The sequence below is a fragment of the Hippopotamus amphibius genome, chromosome 17 (assembly GCF_030028045.1).
Source record: "Hippopotamus amphibius kiboko isolate mHipAmp2 chromosome 17, mHipAmp2.hap2, whole genome shotgun sequence".
Classification (NCBI taxonomy): Eukaryota; Metazoa; Chordata; class Mammalia; order Artiodactyla; family Hippopotamidae; genus Hippopotamus; species Hippopotamus amphibius.
Genome location: NC_080202.1, coordinates 57,854,929 through 57,881,970, shown reverse-complemented (window position 1 = coordinate 57,881,970; position 27,042 = coordinate 57,854,929). Strand labels below are relative to the sequence as shown.

Sequence of the window (27,042 nt, the reverse complement as noted above, 5' to 3'; positions counted from 1 at the left end):
GCATCAAATTTTAAAGCTTGTGCACAGCAAAAAAGCAAAACAAAACAAAACTGAAAAGGCAACTGACAGAATGGGAGAAAAAATTTGCAAACCATATTTCGGGATAAGAGGTTAATATCCCAAATATATAAAGAACGCATGCAACTCAATACAAAAAAAAAATCCACTGTAAAAACGCCAGAGAAACTGAATAGACATTTTTCCAAAGAAGACACACAAGTGTCCAACAGGTCCACGAAAAGGTGCTCAACGTCACAGAAATGCAAATCAAAACCACAACGAGATATCACTGCACACCTGTTAGGATGGCTGTCCCCAAAAAGACGAGCGTTAGCAAGTGTTGGCAAGAATGTGGAGAAAAGGGGACCTCTGTGCACTGTTGGGGGGAATGTAGATTGGTCCAACCCCTGTGGAAAACAATATGGAGTTTCCTCAAAAAATTAAGAATAGAACTACCATATGATCTGGCCACCCCACCTCTAGGTTTATAGCCAAAGAAAATGAAAACAGGATCTCGAAGAGATACCTGCACACCCATGTCCACTGCAGCTTTATTCACAAAACCCAAGAGATGGAAACAAACCTACATGTCTAACAGAAGATGAATGGATAGAGAAGATGCGGTGTACACACACAAGGAGCCACGAGAAAGAAGGAAATCCTGCCATTTGCAACAACACGGATGGACCTTGAGGGCATCAGGTTAAGTGAAATAAGTCAGATTGAGAAAGACAAATACTGTATAATATCACTTACATGTGGAATCCAAAAAAAAAAAAAAAAAAAACCCACCAAACTCAAAAAGAGTGTAGAATGGTGGTTACTAGGGGGTGAGAGAGGGGTAGGGAAATAGAGGAGTTGTTGATCAAAGAATATAAACTTCCAGTTATAAGAGAAATATGTCCTGGATCTCTAATGTACAACGTGGTGATTATAGCTCATAACACTATATTACGTACTTGAAGGTTGCTAAGAGAGTAGATATTAAATGTTCTTCCCACAAAAAAATAAATAGTAATTATGTGACGTGATGGAGATGTCAGCCAGCACTAACGTGATGACCATTTTGCCGTCTATGAGTATCAAATCAACGCATCGTACATCTTAAACTTATGCGATGCTGTATGTCAATTATATCTAAATAAATCTGGAAAAAATAAAAATAAGGTAACCTTGGGGACTGTTGAAAATATGTGAATACTCTGGAAATACATATGCATCTATATGGCAAAACCATGAAGAAAGAAGACAATCAGTGTAAGATTCAGAGTCAGAAGAGGCGCTTAGGGCTTCAGAAGTTTTAATGATGTTTATCACAAGCTGCAAGGTATACACTCAAGTGTTGAAGACTATTGTTGGTTTAAGAGTAGGAATTTATTAGGTATATTTTTGGTTTGTATAATACATTGCCAGAAAAAAAGTTTCCCAAAATTTTACAGAACTTTCAGAGAGAAACATGGACGACGGCACTTGATTTATTACTCAGAGGTCATTGCCATCCACCAGAGGGGGCTGTGACCCTGGGCGGGGTATCCATGGCAACAGATGTTACTGGTTCTCAGAGCTCCTCAGAGGCCTGTTGACCCAGAGGACGGCACTGAGCATGCCCAGGAGCAGGGGCACCTCCAGGAAGACCAGGAGCAGGAAGTGGGTGCTGCCCAGCAGGGACCTGTGGGGGACACGGTGACAGACAGTGAGCAGCGTCCTCAGGGGAGGCCCCAGTGGCCTCTTCTGCCCCACCCCCACCAGGAACCAGATCCTGAGGCCACGACTGCCCACATAAACATCAGCCCTGGATAGGGCAGGCCCACTCTAGGGACCTCTGCACCCTTCTCTCTGCTTAATACCTGCTGTTGGGAATTAGAACTTGGACATGAGGGTGGACGTGACCATGACAATAATGTGAGGAACCCAGGCATCCCGGCAGGACCTGGGCAGGAGGAGGAGTTCTTCAAAAGCCTCCACGTGCGGGGGTGACCCTATCTGGGGTACAGTGATCAATAGCGGGGTTATTTGTTTGATGTCTGCTCTAATGTAAACAGAATTTCCCGTGAGGGAAGGGACGATTTGTTTTAGTCAGAGGGAGAAACTGCTACCAGCTTGGTACCTCCAAAGGTCAGCTTTTAAAAGTCCAGGGCATCCTCTATACTCTAATATAAAATAAAATTTAAATTTAGAAAAGTCATATGGCAAAAAGTAAAAGAAAAAAAAAAAACAAGCTCAGTGATGGTTGACGGATGAATGAACGACCCCCTCTGCCTTCTCCACCCTCAGAGGCCAGGGTCCTTCAACAAGGATGACACTTCTGACCAGGGCTCGGGGGAGGCAGGGGACAGAGTGCAGGCCCACCAATGCCCAGAGCCTCTGCTTCCTGCCCTGCCCTGGGCTGAGGACCTGAAGCCTCCTCTTGTGGGACATTTGCACTCACTTTTCTCTCTGCCTGGACCCTTATCTCTGCAGACACCTGAATGCTGGGCTCCCCAAATCCTGAAGGTCACCCCTCACATGATGCTCAGCGGGGGCCCCCTGAATGTCATGTATCAAATAGCAAATCCAATCACCTTCCCCCACACACCCTCCCCAACCCTAGTGATGGGTGTTTCTCCATAGGGCTCATCACAAATTTCCATATTTTCATGTTGACTGTGTGCTGATTGGTTCGTGGTGTGAGTCCCCCTTAGATCACAGCTTTCATCAGAGCAGGACCCTGTCTGGGTGGTTGGCACCTGTATCCACAGAAGAGCGCCAGGCACTCAGTAGGACCTTCAAGTTATGTGCGGGATTAAAGGAGGGACCTGAGATGGAAGACACAAATCCCTCCCCCCGTCCCATCACCTACAAGAGAATAACCCAGGTACTAAAGTGCTGGGATGCGGGCCCCTTACTGAGGGTGTTGGCCAGGATCAGGGGTCTCCTGCCCAGACACGATGCTCCAGGTGGATACAGGCAGGGTCGTGGGAGCCCCTGGGGTGCTCATGGACCTCTCAGGGCTGGTGGCTGTAACGGGGGCTGAGGGAAAATCACAAGTCAGGCCCGGTGTCTTCCCGGGGTCCCCACTCCCCGTCACTGGCGTGGCTCTGACTCACACAGTGAAGGGCACTCAGGCCGTCTGGACAGGTGTGCTGTGTCCACCACCCCCTATGGACCCCCCAGGCCTGACCAGCACCCGGGGCCCCCATCGCCAGCCCTTTCCAGGTGCACCCGGGCCAGGTGGGCACTTTCAGATGCAGAGTCTAGAGAGAGAGGGAGACGCAGGCTCAGCCTGGGGAGACAGGACGATGTCCCTCAGAGGGAAGGATGAAGCCGCACTCAGGAGCGGGGGTTCCTTTTTGTGCTTTCCTTGAGGTTACAAGAGAGGCCCCCAGAACACCAGGGAATCCTTCCTGAACACTGTAGGATCACTGGTGACCTTAGGGCCAGCACAAGAGCCGGGAGGGTACCAGGAGCAGGGGATGTGGCGGCGAGGCCCAGCACAGGGTGTGGATTCTGGAGCGGGGACCACCCCGGGCTCAGAGGGAGTGCCCATCTCATGTCCTCAGGGCCCCAGGGTCAAGGCCAGCCTGTGTGCAGTGGGGCCTTGTGCCAGGGAGCTCCTGTAGGCAGGACCTACCGCAAGCCCAGTAAGAGATGCAGGGTCCCCTCTGGAGTGGACGTGCCCCTGTGAGGACAGCAGGCAGCCCAGACCCCAGGTGCGGACGCTCGGCAGCCCATGAAGCAGGCGCTGCCGGCCTTGACCCCATCAGGGTGTAGCTCCGGGCCGGCCACGTGCAGACAGAGACATGCGTGTGTGCAAACACAACCCCCCACACCCCACCCAGGTCCCGGGTCACTGCCCAGCCCCCTCCCCGCCGTCCTGGCCCCGCCTTTCTGTCCCACTTCTCTCCTGAGGTGGGGCGACCAGCCCTGGGGCTGACGTGACGGGAGCTCACCTGGGATCACAGACACCTCAACCCGGAAGGCAGGGTCTCGAAGAATTCCTTCCAAATATGAAGTATCGATCCCACACTGGTACGTTCCTGCATCATCCTCTCTGAGTCTCTCCAAGGTCACTGTGAAGGTGAGGTTTGCGGGATGGTCCCTGATGGACACTCGGCCCCTCCTCATTTCTCTCTCTGACTTGCTGGTCTGCACGATCCTCCACGGTGGCAGACATAGGCTCTTGCAAAAGTACTTCTTGTTGTCTATGAATTCCTCCTCGTACCGACACTCCACACTCAGGGATCCCCCCACGATGCCCGTCACCCTGCGGGGGCCACTCAAGGACAAACAGCCTGGAAAGAAAACAAAGTGGGGCTCCTCACCAGGTAGGCCTGGGTCAGGGAAGCCCTGGAGGCAGGTCCCTCAGAGCCTTGGTATCTGGAGGAGGTGGAGGCAGGAGGCCGGCCTCTCCTCAGCACCAGGGGAGGATGCGGGAGAGAAGCTCCCTACTCACACAAGAGAGGGTGTCCATGGAGACAGGTAGGGCCCAGGATGGGAAAACCTCTGTGTGTGTGTGTGTGTGTGTGTATGTGTGTGTGTGTGTGTGTGTGTGAGAGAGAGAGAGAGAGAGAGATGCCCTAAGACATCATTTCTGACTGTGACAACTGAGATGTGACCATCACCAGCACTGCTCTGTCCAGCGCAGTGGACGAGACGCACGTGCTTCATGCACTGAACCCTCGTGATCCCTGCTGAGGCAGGAGCTGGCCGCCCCAGGAAGCATCTCCACCTCCCCTCCCTCCCTCCTGTTGGGCAGCTGCTCACCCCCTCCAGCCCTGCCCCTTCCCCGCTCCCAGGAAGGGCTGAGCCGCTCACCTGGGACGTGGAGCAGCAGCAGAGCTGAAGGCAGCCACCCGGGCCCGGCCGTGGGGGTCATTTCCCCAGCACGGATGTCACCTGCAGCAGCTCAGGCCCTGGGTGGGGGGCGAGGACGAGCCTCCTCTGAGGATTCACTCTGAGTCCCCACGTCCTCTTTCTGGGCCTCTCTGCTTCCTTGTCCAGCCCTGCCTTTGGTCTCCACAATCCTCCAGGCGACTGGAGCTGCTCAGGGTGCAGGTCGCATAGGGAGAGGAGGAGCTCGGCTGGTCCAGGTCTCGGGACCCAGTGCCCCTGGCTTCTCTCAATCCAGTGACTGGACGCGTCCAGGGTCCCCCTGTTGGGGATGAGCTGCCCCCTCCCCACAGCTCACAGCTGGTCCTCCCTGGGTCTCACACATGTTCCCGCACAGCAGGGCCAAGCTGGCTTCCTCCTCTGTGATGCATCATCTCCTTTGTGGTCAGGATGGACAGGCTGGGGGGGATGTCATACTCTTCCATCCTCTCTGGCCTCGGCCGTCTCCGCAGAGGGTGTGTCCCATCAATCTGCAGCTCCAGGCACCCAGGAGAGCTCTGCCCTGTGGGACCTCCAGCTCGTCTTCTGGCCACACAAGTTGGCACCACGAACGCACGTCTCCAATGGTCCCATCTTGGTTCTGGGTACCAGTCCCAGCCAGGGTTCAAATCCCACAGGCTGTGGTTTTCCTCCTGGCATGGTTCCCAGATCCCCAGAGGTAGACGTGGAGCAGCTGTCGCCAACCCTCTGCACACCTCACGTGTTACTTTCTTCTTTTGAAAGTCAGCTACACCGTGAGATTCAGGACAGAGAACTGAGAAAGAACGAGGGGAGTTCAGCGGTGGCAGGTGCTGAGGGGGAGGTTGGGACCCTGGGAGGCTGAGGCTGGTCCTTTGCTCTCCAGCCCAGGGCATAGAGACGGCGGCTGTATAACACGAGGGCAGTTTGCCCAGAGACACTGGCAGCTGGCGTCTCTTCTGGGTTCACAGTGCTGAGCAGAGATGCGGACATGGGGGATGGTCCTTCCCAGGAGGTGGGAAAGCAGGTCTGTCCTTGCTCACAGTGGATGGTTCGCAGGATATGATGGGTTCAGGGTCAGTTTATCCTGGAAATGACAGGGAAGTAGGTCAAGTGCAGGGGCGACTCACCCAGCTTGACCTTGTCTTGCACAAACCAAGTCTGTTGACTTCCTCCTAAACGCTCTCTTCCCAGAGCTGTTCCTCTTCCACACTATCTTATCATATCAAACCCTTTAATCCTGGATTCACTTCTCTCACTCCTCACTAACCCTTTCTCTAACTCTCTCTCTCCCCACCCCCCCCCGCCCCCTCCGCCCCTCCCCCCCATTCCTCCATTGCCCTGGGCATTACAAGAGCCCCCTCCCCCCTCTCGCCTTTCAACACTAGGGTAACATCCCTCTCCATCCCAACCCCCCTCAAGCCCTCTCCTGTTTGTATGTTATACCTTGATAAAAGAATTTAAAAACCTATTGAAAAAGAACAAAATAATGCCATTTGCAGCAACATGGATGGACCTAGAGATTATCATGCTAAGTGAAGTAAGTCACACAAAGAAAGACAAATATCATATGCTATCACTCATACATGTAATCTAATTTTAAAAAATGATATAAATGAACCTATATACAAAACAGAAACAGACACAGATTTCAAAAACAAACATATGGTTACCAAAGGGGAAATGGGGGGCGGGGAATTAGGAACTTGGGGTTAACATACACACAGTACTATGTATACAATAGATAACCAACAAGGACCTACTGCATAGCACAGGGAACTGTACTCAGTATTCTGTTATAACCTATGTGGGGAAAAGAATCTGAAAAAGAATGAATATATATACATCTATAACTGCTGCACACTTGAAAATAACACAGCATTGTCAATCAACTATATGCCAATAAAATTCTTTTAAAAGAATTTAAAAACCAGAACATGAAAATAAAAAACAAATAAATAAATAAATGAGGACTTCCCTGGAGGTCCAGTGGTTAAGACTCTGCATTCCCAATGGAAGCGGTGCAGTTTCCAGCAATAAAAAAAAATGAACACACTCGCAAAACCAGAACATGAATCTCTACTTCTGAAAGTTTGCTTGACTTTGGGGGGGTAAGAGATTGATCGTCTATTGATCTTTCTCACAAAGCGGAGAGTACATTGATTAATCTCTACCCCTCACAGCTACTGAGGCAGGTTACTAACAAAAGCAGGGAAGGAAGAGGCAAACAGAAGAGAATGCAAGCCTCAGGGAATAAGTAATTTATGGCCTCTTTCACAAAGATCCTGCCATGGGCAGCCCAGACATCTGAGTTAAGGAGATAAGGGAAAACCTAACTCTGCACTCTGGCTTCTGTGCCTTGCTCCTGCCTAGATAAGCATAGCTATAGGCTCCCAAAAAGCATGGCAACTGGTTTATAAAAGGAGAAACTTTCCTTTGGTTCAGGGCTCAGTCTTTGGATGTGAATCCACTGGGCCTGTACTGGTACAATAAACATTGCTTCCGGTATTACAAGCCTCGGTGTCTTGCCTACCTCTACCGATCCCTCCAACACTACCTTTCCAACAGGTCAGAGTGTAAACAAACCGACTGGAAGCTTATCATAAGTGATGGTAAACCTGAACCCAGATTTCCCTGGCACTACGACCCAAGTGTGTTTCTGTCATGGCTCTGAAGTGTCTTTCCAGTGTGGCTCCAAAGGGGAGAGAGGGGGCTTCCTAGGTGGCGCAGTAGTTGGGAATCCGCCTGCCAATGCAGAGGACATGAGTTCAATCCCTGCTCCAGGAAGATCCCACATGCCGCGGAGCAACTAAGCCCGTGTGCCAAAAAAAAAAAAAAAAAAAAAAAAGAGTCAAAGGGGAGAGAGGAGCCAAGGGCCAGCAAGAGGGAGAAACACAATCTTCAGGCCCAGGAAACAGAGTGGGAGGTTTGTTGGGTGGCTGGTCGCCATGGTAACCCAAATTGAGAAACTTGAGAGGGAGTCGCTGTTTCCTAAGGCTTCTCCGCCCACCACAGTCTCTCCCTTCTTGCTCACTTCCCCAGTTCATCTTCCTTTGCAGAAAACACTTCTTGATGGAATCTAAAAAAAGGGTACAAATGAACTTATCTACAAAACACAAAGAGAGTTACAGGTATAGAAAACAGATGTAAGGTTACCAGGGGGTAAGATGGGTGGAGGGACAAATTGGGAGATTGGGATTGACATATACACACTACTATATGTAAGATAGATCACTAATAAGATTTACTGTATAATACAGGGAACTCTACTCAATTCTCTGTAATGGCCTGTATGGGAAAAGAGCCTAAAAACAAAGAGTAGGTATATGTACGTAACAGGGAAGAGCTAAATCGGACTCCATGTTCAATTGATTCCTCTGACCTTAACCTTGGCTTTGCGTTGCTTTTGTTATTATAATCATGCATGATGGCCTGACTCGGGGAACCCTGCCCCTCTGCCTGAATGTTAAACTAAAGTGCCTCTGTTCAGCTCACAGGCAGAGGATCTGCCCCTGCCCCTCGTGAATGGCTGCAAGAAAGAAGAAATGAACACGTGCCCTCACCGAGGCTGGTCATTCCCAGAGATGTTTTGCAAGACTGATGGCCCTTTTTACTTTACTTCCTCCCCGCCTCTCCCTCTCTGATTCTATAAAAGAAACTGGCATCTAGACCTCGATAAGATGATTTTTCAGAGACACGTAGTCTGCCTTCTTCTCCGTCTGCCGGCTGTCCAAATAAATTCATGCTCCTTGCCGCAACACCTCGTCTCCGATTCATTGGCCTGTCATGCGGCAAGCAGAGCAAACTTGGACTCAGTAGCATGTGTATGTATAACTGATTCACTTTGCTGTACACCTGAAACACAACATTGTAAATCAACTATATTCCAATACATTTTTTTTTTTAGAAAAGAAAACACTTCTTGGACTAAAAGCAGTTTCTGATCTTGGCAAGGCAGCAGCGAGGGGTAGCATGAAGAGAGATCTTAATTCCCTGCCCAGGAGTTGAACCTGTAGCCTGGATGAAGAATCAGGAATCCTAGCCATCAGACCAGCAAGGGCTAGAGGCTAGAAGCTATTTTCCCCTGGCTCTTGCCCCCAGTGAAATTTCTCATGGAGGCTAAAACTGTAAAAGCAGGTGCAAAGTTTATTATTAGAGACATAGCATAACAACACGAGGGAGAGCACACAGGGAAACAGTTTGTTTAGTTAAGACAGAAGCAAAGCAGAGACGCACCCTCGTGGGTAAGTCATTTATACAGGGCAGTTCTTCCGGGTCTGTGTTCACCTTTGGCCAATTATCGGGTTCCTTTTTCCACACCTGACCTGTCCTAGGACCCTCCCCATCATGCACGGGCAATTTTTTCCAAGATGGATTTCAGCCCAGAGGCCTATGGGAAAGGTTTAGCATGACATATTGTCGGGTGGTGCTCGCTCCTTTTTGACCTCCAAGGAGCCTTTCTGTGCATGTGTAGTGTCTCCCTTGCCCCAAGGATGGGGAGTGTATGACCTCTTGATCTCTTGACAGGGTTTAGCCCCTCCCTGTCCCTGCAGAAAAGTGTCCAATGTCCAGTTATTTACCCTATTCCTGTTGCTGTTTCTTTACATCAAAGTGCAGATATCCAAACACAGACAGGAGTCCGGTCATAAATATGGAGTCCTGGAACTCCTTTGTCTCTTGCCTCAGGAAATGTAAACAGGGAACTGGTAATGGATGTCAAGCCTGGAGCTCATCTTCTTCTCTGCCGCATGAGATGTAAACGGGAGGCCAGTTGTAAATGCCCAGCCTGGAGCCCATCTATCTCCTGCCTCATTTCTACCAGCTCCTGGCTGTGCTGATAGGTTGGAAGAGCCAACAGTGCCATGGCCAACAGTAATTCAGGAAATGCATTGGGATTTAGGTGGGAGTACCTGCTGTGATGGTTAATTTTTTGTCTCAGCCTGAGTGGCCACGGGGCACCAAATTAAACATTATTGTTGGGTGTGTCTGCAAGGGCATTTCCAGGTGAGATTGTTACCTTGTAGAGCTAAATCGGACTCCACGTTAGATTCTTTTCTTTGACTTTAACCTTTGCTTTTTGTTGCTTTTGTTATTGTAATCATACATGATAGCCTGCCCCAGGGAACACTGCCCTCTGCCTGAATGTTGAACTAAAGTGCCTCTGTTCAGCCCAGGACTGGACAATCTGCCCCGCCCATCCATGTGAATGGCTGAAATTAACATATCCCCTCACTGAGGCTGGTTATTCTGGGAGATCTTTTGTAAGACTGATGGCCCTTTTCACTTTACTCACAGCCTCTCCATCTCTATTCTGCCCTTTTGCTTTACTTCCCCACAGCCTCTCTCTCTCTGGTTCTATAAAACAAACTGGCATCCAGACCCCAATAAGATGGGTTTTTAGGAGACATTAGCCTGCCGTCTTCTCAGTCTGCTGTCTTTCTGAATAAAGAAATACGGAGACAGATTTTGGAGGAAGAGAGAGATGGCTTTGTTTTTGTTTGCCAGGCAAAGGGAAGACACAGCAGGCTAGGGCCTCAAGAACTGTGCCCCCCGCCCCCCTACTTGGGAGTTGGGGATGATTTTATACATGGAGCTGGCAGTCTGGGGTCTGTGATAAGGATCAGGTTGGTAGAGGTCTTGCATTCTTTTCCTTTGCATTGTTCTTTTTTTTCCTTTCCAACATTTCAAAACAGTCATAGCTGGCCTCAGGCCACCCGGTTACTGGGCTCTGGCAGTTTGCTGATTGTTTGTCTATGCCTTGTCGGCTGGGGATCTCCTTTCTGAAACGCAAAACAAACTATAGGAATCATTTTGTTACAAAGGTGGTACAGAATGCAGCTTCCAAGTTGTAAATAAGGTTAGGGAGTGAGAGGCAGGATGTAACTCACACAGAGTTAAGTATCAGGCAGTTAGCTTTGTGAAGTAAAAATCTAGTTACTACAGATTAGTGACAGCTAAAGTAAAAGAAGGAATGACTAACCCTTTCAGGCCAGGTTATCTTTCTCCGCTAGCCTGTTCAAGACATTCTCTTTGTTTTCCTTGCTCTCAAGAGGAAAAGAACAATCCCTTCTATTTGCATTGCAACATCAACACCACATCTTCGATTCTTTGGCCTGTCATGCGGTGAGCAGACCTCGCTTGGACTCCGTAACAGGTTGGAAGAGCCAACAGTGCCATGGCCAACAGTAGTTCAGGAAATGCATTGGGATTTAGGTGGGAGTACCTGCTGTGATGGTTAATTTTTTGTGCCAGCCTGAGTGGCCACGGGGCACCCAAATTAAACATTATTGTTGGGTGTGTCTGCAAGGGCATTTCCAGGTGAGATTAGCACTTGAAAGCAGGCTGCCCTCCCCAGTGTAGATGGGTACCATCCCATTCATCCAATGAAAGCAGCCTGGAAGGTGGAGGAAGAAGGGATTTGGCCCTTCCTGCCTGGTTTCTTCCTGCCCTTGGCCCTTCTGGTTCTCAGACTTTTGAACTTGGAATGAGTTAAGCTGTCAGTTTTCTTCGGTTTCCAGCTTGTGGAGAGCGGAGAGTAGTATTCCCAGACACCATAATTGTGTGAGCCAATCCCTAGGAATACATCTCTTCATGTACAAGCACCTCCTATTGTTCAGTTTCTCTAGAGAACCCCGACCAATACGCCTGTGGGAATTTCCTTCATTAACTCATTACCAAGTCCAAGCTTGCTGCTGGACAGGCCAATGAATCAGAGATGAGTTGTTGAGGCAAGGAATACGACTTTATTCAGCCTCCGAAAAACCACCTAATTGGGGTTTGGATGCCAATTTCTTTTATACAACAGAGAGGTAGAGAGGAGATGAGGAAGTAAAGTAAAAAGGCCTTAAGATTTACAAATGTCCCCTGGAATGGCCAGCCTCGGGGAGGGGGTGTGTTAATTTCTTCTTTCTTACAGCCATCCACAGGGTCTGGATGTTTCCCTGATCAAAGGCACTTTGATTTAACCTTCAGGCAGAGGGGTAGGGTTCCCCGGGGCTGGCCATTGTGTATAGACAGTATCCCTTCAGTGAACAAAGCAATAGAAAGCAAAGGTTAAAGTCAAAGAAACAGATCCAACATGCAGTCAGATTGGTTCTTCCCAGATGGCAAGACGGCACATGAAGACCTAACTCTGGGAATAAGAAACCTAGAAGAGCAGCGTGGGTGCCACTTCTCCTCAAAACTGCGTCTTAGACTGGAATCAGATGCGGCCTCATCTTTCTTGCCTGAGTCTACCCCATCCCTGGGGAACAGGCCTTTAAGGACATTGATCAGCTGCAGTCTGAACTGCCCACCGGGCTCCAGACCCTTGGTTGCACCCTGAGCCCTGGCCCTTGAGCCCCTGAATGTCTGAGTCCACGTCTGGTGGGTCCCACAGTGACAAGGTGATCCCTACTCAGACAGCTCAGGCTGATGAGCGGGATGAGGCTGTAGGATTCAGCTTGGAGAGGAAAGGCTGTCAGGATACAATGGGTGTAGTTCTAATGCTCATGGTGGCCAGGATCAAAATATTCATCAGCTAGAAGGGACCCAGCAGTTGAGATGCAGCCCTGTTAAGGTAGAATTATTTGTGTCCTTGAAGGAGGGACGCTCTGCAAGGGGCCACTGGTGCCATCTGTTGGTGGATTGAAGAACTGACAGAAGTGTGCTCTGGAGGTTACCTTCTCTTTTTGCCCTTGAGGTCAGGAAATAGAGATGCCACCCCCACCCAGCAAGCCTTCCAACTGACCTGTGGCTTGGACACAGGAGAAGGGTCCCAATGAGGTAAGCTGCACCTCGATCCAGGCTCCCACCTCTCAGAGAGCAAGGTGCTTTATTTTATGGAGACAGTGTTTTTGATGTTGGCTCACTTAGAGGAAGTAACACAGCTGGGGAGAGGCTCCTCACTGCCCTTGCTCCTTCTTGGCCCAGGCCTTTGTCTTGGTCCAGACCTTCCACCTTCCCTCCCTCGCCCACCTGAGGCTCTTATCCGAGAGCTGTCCCTGTTCTCTGTCACCCCATCCTCTGAACTCTGGTCTGATTTTCTCCATAATGCTTATTATAAACCAGTGTTATTTCTTTGTTATTTGAGAACAGCCATTAGCATATAAACCCATGTTTTGATGATGGCTTTATCCCTGGCACCTAGAAACAGGCCAGGCTCTTTGTGAGTATTTGGTAAATGAATGAAGAAAGGAAGAAACCTTGAGTTGAGAATCCACACCTGGGGGAAAGGAACTCTGGTGGGTGAGATGGCAGAAAATCAGGCCCCTTACCTTGGGGTCCCCTGGCCATTCATGCTGTGCCTGGCGTTCGCTCCTAGGGAATGAGGAGCTCTGGGTGCCCTTGTGAAATGCTCTCCCTGGGTCTCCCCAGCCCAGCACCAGGCACATGCACATTATATACACACTTTTGTATACATGATATATTTCATTAAATTTTTAATAAATTTCTTTATTTTATTTTTGGCTTCATTGGGTCTTTGTTGCTGCCCGTAGGCTTCCTCCAGCTGCTGATAGCCAGGGCTACTCTTTGTTGTGGTGCTTGGGCTTCTCATGTGGTGGCTTCTCTTGTTGCAAAGCATTGGCTCTAGGTGCGTGGGTTTCAGTAGTTGTGGCACGAGGACTTCTGTAGTTGTGGCTCACGGGATCTAGAGTGCAGGCTCAGTAGCTGTGGCACATGGGCTTAGTTGCTCCACGGCAAATGGGATCTTCCCGGACCAGGGATCGAACCTGTGTCCCCTGCATTGGCAGGCAGATTCTTAACCACTGCACCATCAGGGAAGTCCCTCATTAAATTTTTTAAAGTTTGTTTTGTTACAAGTCTCTTGCTATAAGGTGGAGAGAGATATGAGGTTCAGGGTCAGAATCTCCTTCTTCTCTAGTCTGAGTGGCTGTGTCTCTGAACAGGATACTGATGGGAAGGGGGTGGGCTGCGGGTCGTCTTGGTCAGGCTGGCTCTGTCTTCCCACAAATGGCCTGCTGAGACCTGTTGACCCAGAGGATGGCACTGAGCATGCCCAGGAGCAGGGGCAGCTTCCGGAACAGCAGGAGCAGGAAGTGGGTGCTGCCCAGCAGGGACCTGTGGGGGACACGGTGACAGGGGGTGAGTTTCCGTTTCAATGGGAGGCCCAGGCCCCTCCCCCATCTTCCTTTGTGCTCAGGTTCCACGGCCTCAAAACTCAGTATCAAGGCTAAACCCAGTTGGTACCAAGGCCTGACAGTCCCATGCTGAGGGCCACAGACTCCTGTCCTTCAGCTTGAGAACAGACCTTTAGTGTCAAGACCTAGCAGATGTAGGAGGAATGGAGAGGAAGAGAGAGATGTGGGGACCCTGGTTTTCTGAACCCATGTACTGGCCCCTCAGCCATCAACACTCACAGAAACTCAGCTCTTGCTGGGACCAACTTCGAGAATGAAATGTCCCTGTATCATTCATCCCTCAAATTCAAGTCTTCACTCATCCTTAAATGTCATTTTGGGAGCATCTCTTCTGCTTAAACAGTTCAACAATCTCAACCCCATAGAGTGATCTCTCCAAGCTCAGCTCATGGCCAATTCCTTCACCTTCTGGGTCCCAGGACCTGCGCTCATTTGCCTCCTCACAAATGTCCTGTCCCCGCCCCCCCCGCCCCCCCCTCCCCATGCTGAGCCTTTGTTTAATCTCTCCACCTCCCAACCCTTTCCCTGGCTCACAGCCTAAGGGTTGGACTGATGCCTTCCCAGGTCTGCCCAAGATTACACTGGGCCCCTGTGGCAAACCCTATTGGTACCCTGCCCCGTACCCTCTCTGCCCACATGAGCTCCTGGCAGCTGTGGACAGTCTTGGACCCGTCAGTGGTTTCCTACCTCAAGCTCCTGCATCCTTGGCCTGAGGGCTATCTCTGGCTTTCAGGGTCTGCGTGGCTTGCTGAGCAGAGCAGGCCAGACGTGCTACAGAATTCATGCCCCCACGAGTGACCCTCTGCCCAGATGCTCCTTCTCCAGATCCTTGTTTGGTGGACTCTCCCACTTCCTTCAGGTCTCTGTTCAAATGTCACTTTATTTGAGAGGCCACCCCTCATCGCTCTGCATGAAAATAGACAACGTTTCCATCTTCTCCCACCACAAGGATGGATGCGTATGGACCACCACCCCAGCTTCCTCACCACGCGGGGGGATGGTCCTGGGGGATGCCCTACGCAGTCTCTCTGAGGGGGTCCTGCGGGAATGAACCCAGTTGCTACGGTGATAACTCTCTCACCAAGGTGCACTTCACTGGCTTTTCTGCTTCCCCGCTCCCTCACCATACTTCCTGGGGTCAGCTCTCCATAACTACTCGTAATTGGCCTAATTCCTTGCCATAGGATCAATTTTGAAGAAACCCAAACTAAGACAGTCTCTTGGTAATTTGTTTTCACTGAGCATCTTGATAGCCTTCAGCATGTCTCATCATCTTCCCCTATACCCTATCACCTATTCTTACACACCTGCTTAATTTTCCTCCACAGTTATTACCATTAACTGACATTTCCTCTATCTATTTATCTATATCTATGTATCATCTATCACCTATCTATCTATCCAACTGTCTATCAGTCCATCTGCCTCTATTATCTATCATCTATCTATCCATCTTATCACATATCTCCATCTATCTTTACCAACTACCATTTATCTATTCCTATGTACGTATGTGTGTATCTATTAATCAATCATCTATCCATATCTATCTATCTATCTACCTATTTGTCCTATCACATATCTCTATCAACTATCATTTATCTATTTCTATGTATGTATGGCGTATCTATGAATCAATCATCTATTCATATCTATGTATTTACCTATCTATCATCTATCTTTCCTTCTTCCTTCCTTCCTTTCTTTCTTTCTTTCTTTCTTTCTTTCTTTCTTTCTTTCTTTCTTTCTTATCCATCTTGCCATTGTCTAAATCTACACATTTGAAAGAAACTTCCTTGCAACCACAACCTTGCCCGTTCATTCACTGTCATATTCCTAGCCTTTGGTTCAGTTCCTGGCACATACCAAGTACATTAAATATTTGTTGAGTGGAGACTAATTAAGGAAACCTGTGTCTAGGAAGCCCTACCGTAGGGCAGAAGCTGTGCAAGAAGGTAGATGACACGGGGACGCATGCACCTTACCCTTGCTGTTGGCCTTGCAGGCCAGGCATCCAAGTAGAACTCTTTTTGCTGGAGGCAGTGGTGGAGAGGGAGGTGAAGAATAGTGAAGAGTGAAGAATGGTGTCCTGTCCACGACTCTCCCCAGCCAGCTGCCTGTCACCAGCATGGTTCTGACTTCACAGGGTAGAGGGAACTCACAGAAGGGGTTAAATGGATGTTCTGAGACCTTCATCTTCCCATAGTCAGACCCAGGTGTGACCCATCTATAGGGTCATTTCCACCCAACTCCATCCCAATCTGCTCTGCAGCTGGGTGGACACCTTATAAGCCAGGACCAGAGAACCACTGCCTCTGCCATTAAGCATGTTGGGTTCCTCATTGCACTGAACACGGGAGTGCTTGAAGGGCAGCATGAGATTTGGACCTCAGGTCCCACCCCCTAGCCAGTACATCTACATATAGCACCCCAACCCTCACCTTGTCCATCCTGGCAGAAGACTGTGGAGGTTGATTCATGGAAGTCTGAAAGCAGGGATGCCTCACACAGCTGATGGCTGGAGAATGCCACCAGCCCCAGTGAAGTTAAGTGGAATCTGCCCTCTGGAAAGTGGGACCCCAACTCCCTTAGCCCACCCAGTTCCTCAGACATTGGCAGTTTCACCTGCATCCCCCCAGGCAGGAGACTGGAGTATCCTCACTGGGTCGGTGGCCAACCAGGAAGAAGGACATACGGAGATAGACACTCAGGGACCCAGAGGAAAACGGCTGAGTGTCTGGGCAGCCCCACCCCCTCAAAGGTGAGGCCCCTCCCCCAGCCCTCCACAAGCTCCTCCCTCAACTCTGAGCTTGAGACCAGTCTCTCAGGGCTGCCTTAAATGCACATAGACAAAACCTTTGAGGAAAGCCTCCAACACTAGAGAAACCAACACAAAGGGAAAAAAGAAACAAAGAAACTCAGAGGAAGCTGAGACAATGCAGGAAGCAGAAGAAAAAAAATGAACATCCTTAGATGACAAGGGAAAATGCAGCTCTCATGAAACAAGAATATGCTTATTTAAAAAAAAAAAAGATGAAGAAGGAAAAAAACGCTTATAAAAAGATCAAGAATCAGAAGTTGAAAAGTAAAATACTATATTAGTGTTACCCCAGCCCACTTCTGCCTTGTTGTGTCTAGGGGTTTACGGGTTCCCTCCTTCCTGGTCCACAGTCCGGAGGGAGAAGCAGCAGAAGCAGAGAGAGCCTGAGGGGCCAGAGAGGATGCCAGACAGACAGAGACACAGACAGACAAGGGCCAGAGTACTGGGGGCTCCCTCTCGGGCATTCCCATGCCCACAAACCAACCCCTTGGCCCACAGCCCAGTGGCTGGGGCCTCCAGAAAATGCAGGAAATTGGTTTTCCCTGGGTCAGCACAGCTGTCAGAGGCTGAGGAAAGGCCCAGGGGAAGAGCTGGGGCTGAGGCTTGGATTTCTGGAGCAGAGATCATGTAGTCAGAGGGGTGAGGCTGGCAGGCTTGGCCATCTCTGAGCCTGGACCACTCAGGGTTCCTGGGTGAGGCTCTCGGCCCTGGGTTGTTGAGCGGCCTCAATCCCAACAGCTCAAGCCCAGGGAGAGTGAGAAGGGATTCCTTTGGTGTGGACCCCACCCCCACCCCCTACACACACAGCCCTCTGAGGACAGGAAGATGGCAAGAGCCCCGTCGTCCTGACAGATCCAATGACACGGGGTCCACCCCACCTCTACTCACCTCAGAATCCCTGAGGCCCAGAGACATTGTCAGGACCTGGGCAGAAACCTGGATGTCACACACACTCACACCTGGCACACACTCACACTCACATTCACACACTTGGTCTTGCATCTCTGACACACAAACCCCAGGCCCAGTCCTTCTTCCCTGGGTTGAAATTTCCTTGGAGGCTCTGCAGAGATGAGCTCAGATTCCTTCACCGCTGGTACCAGAGAAAACGCGGGTCTTACCTGGGGAGATAATCACCTGAACCTGGAAAAAGGGCTCAGGTAGGAAGCCAAGGAGTCCATCTTCCTGCAGAATTGTTGCAACCCCACACGTGTATTTTCCTGTATCGTCTGCAGTGAGATTTTCCAAGGTCACTGTGAAGGTGAGATCCCCAGGATGGTCCGTGATGGACCCTCAGCTGCTCCTCACCTCTACCTCGGACCCTCTGGTCTCCACAGGTTGGTGCCAAAGTAGCAAGCATGGTTATTGGCACCAGTACTTGTGAAATGCCTTGTATCCATCCTCGTACCGACAGTGGACACTCAGGGATCCCCCGATGGTACCCATCACAGTGCTGGGGCCACTTAGGGACAAACAGCCTGGAAGACACAATCAGTCTTGTCTTCACCCTGAAGAGCCTGGGCCAGAAGGGCCTTGGAGGTCAGGTCGTCTGGAAGCCCAGAAGTCACCATGAGGCCAGAGGGAGGAGGGATCAGGAGCGAAGGAGGTAGGGGCTGTTTGCAGACACAAGGGGGACATCTAAGGAGATGTTCGGTGTGGGATTCTGAGACTCAAGTGGCCATGCCCAGCCAACTTGGAATGTGAGGGGAGAAGACTTTGGTGGTCCCAGACAGGTTCTGGGTCCCCAGAAGTGTCAGTCCTGAGAGGAGACACCTGCCCTCATCAATCATCAAGAATTAAAAAAGTCACTGAGTATACTCTGAATAAGTGAAGAGATGGATAGATGGATGGATGGATGAAAGGATGGATGGCTGGATGAAAGGATGGATGGATGGATGGATGAAAAGATGGGTGGATGGATGGATGGATGGATGGATGGATGGATGGATGGATGAAAGGATGGACGGCTGGATGAAATAGGAAACAGAAAATAAGAATGGGAACAAGGAAAAACTCTATGAAGCCCAGCATGGAGGGCTCAGATGAAGTCTTCAATTTCTGGCCATGCCCCCCTGCACAAATGCTCACCCTTGGGCCCCAAGCTCATAACCCCTGCTAGCAGAGGTGGAACCTCTGCTCACAGGTCTGGATCATGCAGGGGATGAGAGTGGGCAATGGGCTATAAAGAGGCCATTTAGGAAGGGGCTCTTCTTGGCTGTGATTCAAGGATAGTCACACCTTGATTTCCTTCTTGGGACAGAATCCTGCAGCAACACTCGCTGTCACCTAACATCTTTATGGGCTCCTGCTCCACTCTGATGACCCACCAGAGGTTCCTTTCCTCCCCTACTCCCCAGTAGCACCCGCCCCCCACCCCCCACCAGCCTTGGCATGCCTTGGGCCTCATCTCCAGGTCCTCTGCCACATCCAAGATTTTGAGATTGTCCCCCATCTCCTGCAGTCACTCTGGAGGTTCCAGTTACAGATGATTAGGACTCCACCTCCTACACCCTCTGCTTCCTGTCTGGAGAGTCACGCTAGCTCTAGACCCCCAAGGCATCATCATTACTCCAAGGAACAGCAGCTGTCTGATCTGCTCTTGACAGGAAGCGAGTTAACGGAGGGCAGAGGGCTGTTGAGAAATGGTTTTGGCAAAATACCAAACTTCTGAAAAAGACTTGTGTATATAATCTACTTGCCTATCATCTGGCTGGCTGGCTGGCTGTCCATCCAGCCATCCTTCCCTCCCTCCTTTTCTCTTTCCCTCCCGCTCTGTATCCACCCACCCAGCCATCCAGGCAATATATTGTCATCCACAAATTGTGAGGCTTTTGCCTTTTTTTTAATTCTTAAGTTAAAATTAAAATCATATTTTTTACTTCTTCATTTTATTTTTTTTATTTTTTTGGCCACACCATGCAACTTGCAGGATCTTAGTTCCCCTACCAGGGATTGAACCCAAGCCCTCGGCTGTGAAAGTACCTAGTCCTAACCACTGGACCACCAGGAAATTCCCACTTCTTCATTTTAAATATTTTGAATTATTTTATTTTATTTTTTTAAGATTTATTTTATTATTTATTTATTTTTGGCTGTGTTAGGTCTTCATTGCCGTACATGGGCTTTTTCTAGTTGTGGCGAGCGGGGGCTACTCTTCATTGTGGTGTGTGGGCTTCTCATTGCAGTGGCTTCTCTTGTTGCGGAGCACGGGCTCTAGAGCACAGGCTTCACGAGTTGCCGCACGTGGGCTCAGTAGCTGTGGTGCACAGGCTTAGCTGCTCTGCGGCATGTGGGATCTTCCCGGACCAGGATCGAACCCGTGTCCCCTGCATTGGCACACGTATTCTCAACAACCACGCCACCAGGGAAAGCCCAAAATTTTTGAATTTTTTCGCTTTATTTTCCAGCAATTTCAAGTGGATATTCTGCATCAGAACGCTGTCTACCTCTCCCATCAATAGTCCCTAAAGCACTGGTTCCCAACCAGCAGTGACAGTTCCCCCAGGAGAGATTTGGCAACATTTGAAGACGTTTTTGACTGCCACAATTGCTGGTGGGGGGATGGCGGAGTAGCTACTGCCATTGAGCAGGTAGAGGTCAGGGATGCTGCTAAACACCCTGCAGTGCCCAGGACAGCCCCACCACAGAGAGTGATGAAGCCCCAATGTCAGCCGTGCTGAGGTTCAGGAACCTTGCTGGAGGGGGCAAAACGCCCAGCCCGAAGACCTCCAGCCAGACTCAGGCTTGGGGCTCAGTGGGAGTGGGGACAGCAGTGCTGAGTCTTATCTGTGCATTTGCTGCTGTTCTGGGCTCAAGCTCGACGGGTGCTGTTCTCTCCGGTTCTGACAGCGGGGCGGGGAGGGGCAGGGGCAGGGGGGGAGGGTGGCTCCAGGGCCGGACTCTGACTTAGCCTACTCCTTCAGGTGCAGAAGCCCCACCCTTCAAGATCTGGGGGCTGCTTCTTCATGTCTGGATGGAAAACATGAGCGACACCCAGAGCCTCGCTTCCCTCTGATACTCTGCCAGACCCTGACCCTGAGCCAGCATGGGCATCTCCCCCCAGCCCACCCCAGGGCACCCCTAGAGCGAGCTCCTGCCCCCCAGGGCCTCAGAAAGAAACACTGACTTTCTCCTTCCACCATCATTTACAGAAACTCTCAGACCAGGACTGACCACCCTTCCCAGCAGTCTTACCTTCCAGGGGCCCAGAGGCAGAGCCCCCGGGGCCAGCCCAGACCCCAAGAGAGGCACTGGGCCCCACAGTGGGGATGCGTCCATGCCTGGGTACCTAAGTGGATATTCGCAAGCGGGCTTAGTGGTAACTGACATGTATTCTTCAAAAGAGCGATGACCTTGGAGATAAAAGTATTTCGGTTTCATTCTTTTCTGCTTTTAATGAACTGATCTGGAATAAATTATTTGCACCTCTCTGAGTCTCAGTCTCGTGTCTTAATAAGGATTGAGATAGGATTGGATTAGGTAACAGGGGAAAGCCATGTCCCACTGTGATTTGCCCAATTCGTATTAGCGCTCTGCTCCCCTCCCCCTTCTCTCCATGTATCAGGACGAGATTGTTGATCTAATAACGGTGGGAACAATGGCTCAAGGGGCCAGATGTAACATCAGGGCTCAGTACGTGCTCTCTGGGTGGGAAGCACTTTACATTTCATCCTCAGCCTTTCCCAGTGAGGAAGTAGGACGCACCAGGGTTTTTACACGTACATCTCATCCTCTTTGTCCTTATGCCTTTAGTTCTTCTCCTTGCCATCACCACCCCTTTCCTCACACCCTGACGGGCCCAGCCCTGCTCCCCTGGGACCCAGAGAAGCAGCAGAACTGAGGGCAGCCGCATGGCCCCGTCTGCCCGGGCGTATCTCTCCAGCTGCAGCTCATCCAGAGGCTGGAGCCTTCTCACCCCATCTCCCTTTTCTGCTTTTCTTGGCACTTTTCTGCTTCCTTCGTCAGCGTCTTGGTGCTGTTCTCACTGTTGGTGAGAAGAGGGGGGAAGCTGGGACCTCCCGGCACCATGTGGTGAGTTGATAAACGATGCTGCAAATTTCCTGAACTTCATTTTCATGTGACGCATTTGAATATGCAGTTCCCGTTTCTGTTCCCTGTGAAGATAATGCCCGTCCCATTCCTCACCTGTGGTTGCCAGGCCCGCCTGCCCTTCTGTAAATCAGCAGTGCCCAGGCAGCCGCACCAGTCTGGGTTAATTTCCCTCTAGATTTTGCAAGCAAGTCCTCCCTTTGCAAACAGCCCATTTCCTGTGCCTGGCATCAGCAGTCTCGTGTGGTCAGACATGACTAGACCTTCTATGGACACGGTCAGTTGATGGCAGGGCCCAGTGCAAGATGGAAACGAGGAAGGAGATAGATGGGCTCCAGGCTAGGTATTTACAACTGGCCTGTTCACACCTCTGGGGTGAGAAGAAGATGAACTCCAGGCCAGACATCCATTACCAGCCCCCTGTTTATATTTTCTAAGGCAAGAGACAACTGGGCTCCGGATTACATATTTATGACCGGAATTCTGTCTATATTTTGAGATCTGCACCTTGATATAAGACACAGCAACAGAAATAGGGTAAATAATTGGAGATTTGGACACTTTTATGGCAGGGACAGTGAGGGGCTAAACACTGTGAAGAGATCAAGAGGTCATACCCTCCCCACCTTTGGGACAAGGGAGACACTAATGCATGCATAAAAGCCTTGGTGGGGTCAGAAAGGCAGGGGAGGCCAGACCATAATAAGTCTTGCTATCTCTCTCCCAGAGGCCTTTGTGATAGGATCCATCTTAATTGAGGGGTGCATGCACACCCAGGGGAGGGTCCAGAGGCAAATTCACCCTGGGGTCAAAACAATATGATTGGCCAAGAGGAAGACAAAGACTGGGAAGGCCACCCCTTTATAAAGAATTTAAACTCCCCAAAGGCGCGCCTCTGGGGACTCTCTCCCTGAGCTGGCCCGTGCGTCTTTCCGCATGTATTTTGCTTTTCCAACAAACTTTTTTCCTTTTCTCTTTACCTTCTGCCTCCTCACCTGCATTCATTCTTGACAATGCCGGCAAGAACTAGGGGCCCAGGCCCTAGCCACTGGCCCCTGTGGTCCAGTGGTTAGGACTCCCAGTCTGGGAACTAGGAATCAAGATCTTGTTTCTAGCTACTGCTCACTGCTGCTTGCTGCTGCCTGCGTCCGAAATCAGAAATGCCCTTATCCCAGAATTATTAAAAATTTCAAGATGGTGGCCGTAGAGCCTTAAACCAAGCATGGGGCCCTTCTAAGTGTGGGGCCTGGTGCAGCTACACGGAGTGCACCCTCGCGATGCTGGCTCTGTCTCAGTCCCTGATGGCACAGCTCAAGGGCAGCGTGGAGGCCAGTGAGGCTGCCAGAGACCAAATGGAGGGAGATTAGCTGGACAGGAGGTCAGAGAGAAACTCAGAGTGAAGTGGGGGCCTCGGAGGGTTTTGAGCAGAGGAGTGATATGATTCCACGTTCATTTTCAAAGCACTGTTCTTGCTGTCAAACGGAGAATAGACTGTTCAGATGAGGAAGGGGCTAACATGAGAACTGGGAGACCAGCAGTCTGCAAAAGTCCAATAGTCAATGGTGACTTGTACTCAAATTAAGAGCAGGGACATGTGGGGAAGTGGATAGATCCTGGAGACTGGCATTTTGGGGGAAGGGCATTTTAACAGATCAGATATAGTATATGAACAAAAGAGAAGGGTCAGCGGTAGCACCCCAGTTTGGGGCCTGAACAACTGAAGGAATGAAATTGCAATGAACTGAAGTGGGGAAGTCAGGTTTGGGGATGAAGATCAGTCTGATTTATGGGTTTTGTTGTTGTTGTTTTTGTTTTTTTTTAATATTTATTTATTTATTTGGCTGTGTCAGGTGTTAGTTGCAGCACACAGGGTCCTCATTGCCACATGCGGGATCTTCATTGCTGCATGCGGGATCTGCATTGTGGCATGCGGGAAGTTTTTGTTGCGGCATGCAGGATCTAGTTCCCTGACCAGGCAGGAATCGAACTCGGGCCCCCTGCATTGGGAGAGCGGAGTCTTAACCACTGGACCATCAGAGAAGTCCCTGATTTAAGTTTTAAGCTGTCCATCAGTCATCCGTGATGGCCAAACATTTGCGTCTCCTCCCAACCCCAATTTATATGTTGAAGACCTAACCCCCTAGGTGACAGTATTTGGAGACGAGGCCTGGGGGAGGTAAATAGAGTTACGTGAAGTCATGAGGGTGTGGCCCTGGTCTGATAGGATGGTGGCCTTATAAGAAGAGGAAGATTTCTCTCTCTCTCTCTCTAGCTCTCAGAAAGACAAAAGCAGAATTTAGTGAATTTGAAAACAGAAAAGCAGTAAAGCCATGAATAAATCAAGGACTGGCTTTTTGTTGAGTGGAGGGAATTGTGGGAAGAATACAATACAGCAGAGGAATTAAAAAGGAGAATATTCCCAGATAAAGAGAAAATGAAAAGAATCACAAGAGAGCATTTTACAAAAGTCTCTACAAATATGCTTGTAAACTGAGATAAGACCAGTCATTTCCTAGGGGAATATAAATTACCTAAGGTTACTGCAGAAGAAATAGAAATCTTCCAAAATACTAAGGAAAAATCCGAGAATGTTACCAAGGAGCTAGTCCCTCCAGTTCCCACTCCAACCCCCAATCGATGGAGAAACCCCAGAGATTTCACAGGTGAATCCTCCCACAGCTTCAAGGAAAAGATACTTCCAACACTATGGAAATCGTTCCAGGGCGCCCAGAAAGATGGAACTCCAACATTTTTGGGTGAAGTCAGCATAATACTGATATTACAAACTGACCAAGAGAACACACATGGGAAAGAAAATATATTCCAAGCTCATTTATAGATATTGATGCAAAGGCTGATAAATTGGGAGAAGTACTTTAAAAGAACAATATAATTATCACATTTGATTCATTCTGGAAATGTCAGGGAGATTCACATGGGAGCAATTTTTATATGATTAATCACTTTAAAATTCTATTGAGGGACTTCCTAGGTGGCGCAGTGGTTGGGAATCCGGCTGCCAATGCAGGGGACACAGCTTGGATCCCTGCTCCAGGAAGATCCCACATGCCTCGGGGCAATGAAGCCCGTGGGCCACAACTCTTGAGCCTGTGTGCTGCAACTACTGAAGCCCAAGCGCCTAAAGCCCATGCTCCACAACAAGAGAAGCCACCACAATGAGGAGCCCATGCATCACAACAAAGAGTAGCCCCTGCTTGCTGCAATGAGAGAAAGCCCATGTGCAGCAACAAAAACCCAACACAGCCAATAAATAAATAAATTAATTTTAAAAATTCTATTGAGAGATATAAGTACAAGTAAATGGAAAGCCATGCCTTGTTCTCTCAATATCGTTCCTTCTTTCAGCCCCGTCTTGGTTCTGACCTAGAGCTGATCACCGAATCAGGAAGCTGGGAGCACATCAAACTTAGCTCTGGCTCTGCCTTATCCCACTAATCTCTGTTTAGAGGCAAGTTGCCACCTTGTTTCATTGGAATATGAACCCCCTCAACCACCCACAACTGTTCTTCACACTGTCTCATGGAATCCCCGAGAACAACATGGCCAGGTTGGGATTATTTCCTTCTAGATGGACCCAGAAGCCCCTCCCCACTGTAAATGTATCACTTCTTTTTGGGCGGGAGTATGAACCACCCTGTGGGGGGAGACGCTTCTCTCCTCCTGCGGTTTTGGTGGTCCTGAGGATAAGCCTGCAGTGTATTCAGGTTCCGAGCATCCATGGAGAGCTCTTGGTCTGGACCAAAGTCAGCACCATGATCCTAAAGCCCTTGAATGGCTTTCCTTCTTGGTCACGTGTCCCTGACTTGACTCAGTGTCTCTCAGTCAGAGATCTCCCCTAAATGTGACCCCCTTTGGACACAGCTCAGGCTGGGTACCAAGCAGAGGCTCAGCAAATGTGTATGCACTCACATCACCAGCTCTGAGAGGCGCCACCCTGGTCCAGGCCGACCTCTCTTACCTGAATTCCTGAAAGACCTTTTCAACCGGTGTCTTCTCCTTCTCCTGCAACACCTCCCAATTCACTCTTCACAAAGGGACCATCTTGATGTTCTCGCCCAGAAAGTCAGGTCACCTCACTCCCTCAATTGAAACATTGGGTGGCTTTTCCTGTATGTAAAATAAGTCCAAATTCCTTACCTGGGAGTCACCTGCAATGTTCATGGACTTATTTTTTCATTCCATGGGGTTCAGGTCCCCAAGCAATCATGGGTTTCAAAAGTCTAGACTCCATGAAAAATGGAAAAATGGAACCAAACCCTGGAAATGTGCCAACCACAAGTGAAGAGCTGAATCCACAAGGGAACAGAAGACTCTGGGGTCCTGGCCCCGCGGCATTGTTGCCACGTGTGGGGAAAGCACCTCTGATATCAGCTTCATCCCTCCCCTCCTGGATGTGCATCCTTCCAGGTGGCACACACGACTCCGATTTGCCCCCTTATTCATCATGTCCACTTTGATCATTTGGTTAAGGTGGAGGCCACAGAACTTCTTCATTATAGAGCTACCCTTTTCTGGGAATTCCCTGGTGGTCCAGAGGTTAGGGTTCTGCACTTCTACTGCAGGGGGCATGGGTACAATCCCTGGTCAGGAAACTAAGATGCTACAAGCTGTGTGGCAGGGCCAAAAAATTTAAAAATTGAAATAAAGCTACCTTTTACTTATTGTAATTCGTGTTTCATAAGAGGTATTTTTAAATTTATTTTTTATTGAAGTATAGTTGAATTACTGCTGTACAGCAAAGTGACTCAGTTATACATATATAGACATTCTTTTTCATATTCTTTTCCATTATGTTTTATCCCAGGATATTGAATATAGTTCCCTGTGCTCTACAGTAGGGCCATGTTGTTTATCCATTCTATATACACTAGTTTGCATCTGCTAATCCCAAACTCTCACTCCTACCCTCTCCCACCCCTTGCCCCCTTGGCAAGCACCCGTCTGTTCTCTATGTTGCTGATTCTGTTTCTTTTTCATAGATAGGTTCATTTGTGTCAAATTTTAGATTCCACATATGTCATATCATATGGTGTTTGTCTTTCTGATTTACTTCACTTAGTGTGATCCTCTCTAGTTGTGTCCATGTTGCTGCAAATGGCATTATTTCATTCTTTTCATTGGTTAATATACCACTGTATCTATGTACCACATCTTCTTTATCCATTCATCTGTGGATGGACATTT

General features: G+C 49.4%; 1 protein-coding gene and 1 pseudogene across 1 annotated transcript; both read right to left on the bottom strand.

The window, feature by feature from the left end:
- Nucleotides 1-1,504: 1,504 nt before the first annotated feature.
- Nucleotides 1,505-4,858, bottom strand: LOC130839649 (CMRF35-like molecule 6). The gene is made up of 4 exons (XM_057713876.1): nucleotides 4,795-4,858; nucleotides 3,930-4,271; nucleotides 2,886-2,997; nucleotides 1,505-1,669 (listed from the first exon to the last, which is right to left on the bottom strand). The coding sequence occupies exons 1-4, from the start codon at nucleotides 4,853-4,855 to the stop codon at nucleotides 1,549-1,551; spliced, it is 636 nt and encodes a 211-aa protein (XP_057569859.1). The 5' UTR covers nucleotides 4,856-4,858; the 3' UTR covers nucleotides 1,505-1,548.
- Nucleotides 4,859-13,754: 8,896 nt separating this feature from the next.
- On the bottom strand, nucleotides 13,755-18,273 carry LOC130839648 (protein CD300H-like; annotated as a pseudogene).
- Between the last annotated feature and the right edge of the window lie 8,769 nt (nucleotides 18,274-27,042).

Coding starts and splice junctions, on each gene's coding strand:
- LOC130839649 (XM_057713876.1), bottom strand. CDS start 4,855: ATGACCCCCACGGCCGGGCCCGGGTGGCTGCCTTCAGCTCTGCTGCTG. Junction 2,998..3,929: donor TGAGGTGTCTGTGATCCCAG/GTGAGCTCCCGT, acceptor CCCCCGTTACAG/CCACCAGCCCTGAGAGGTCC. Junction 1,670..2,885: donor GATCCTGGCCAACACCCTCA/GTAAGGGGCCCG, acceptor TGTCCCCCACAG/GTCCCTGCTGGGCAGCACCC.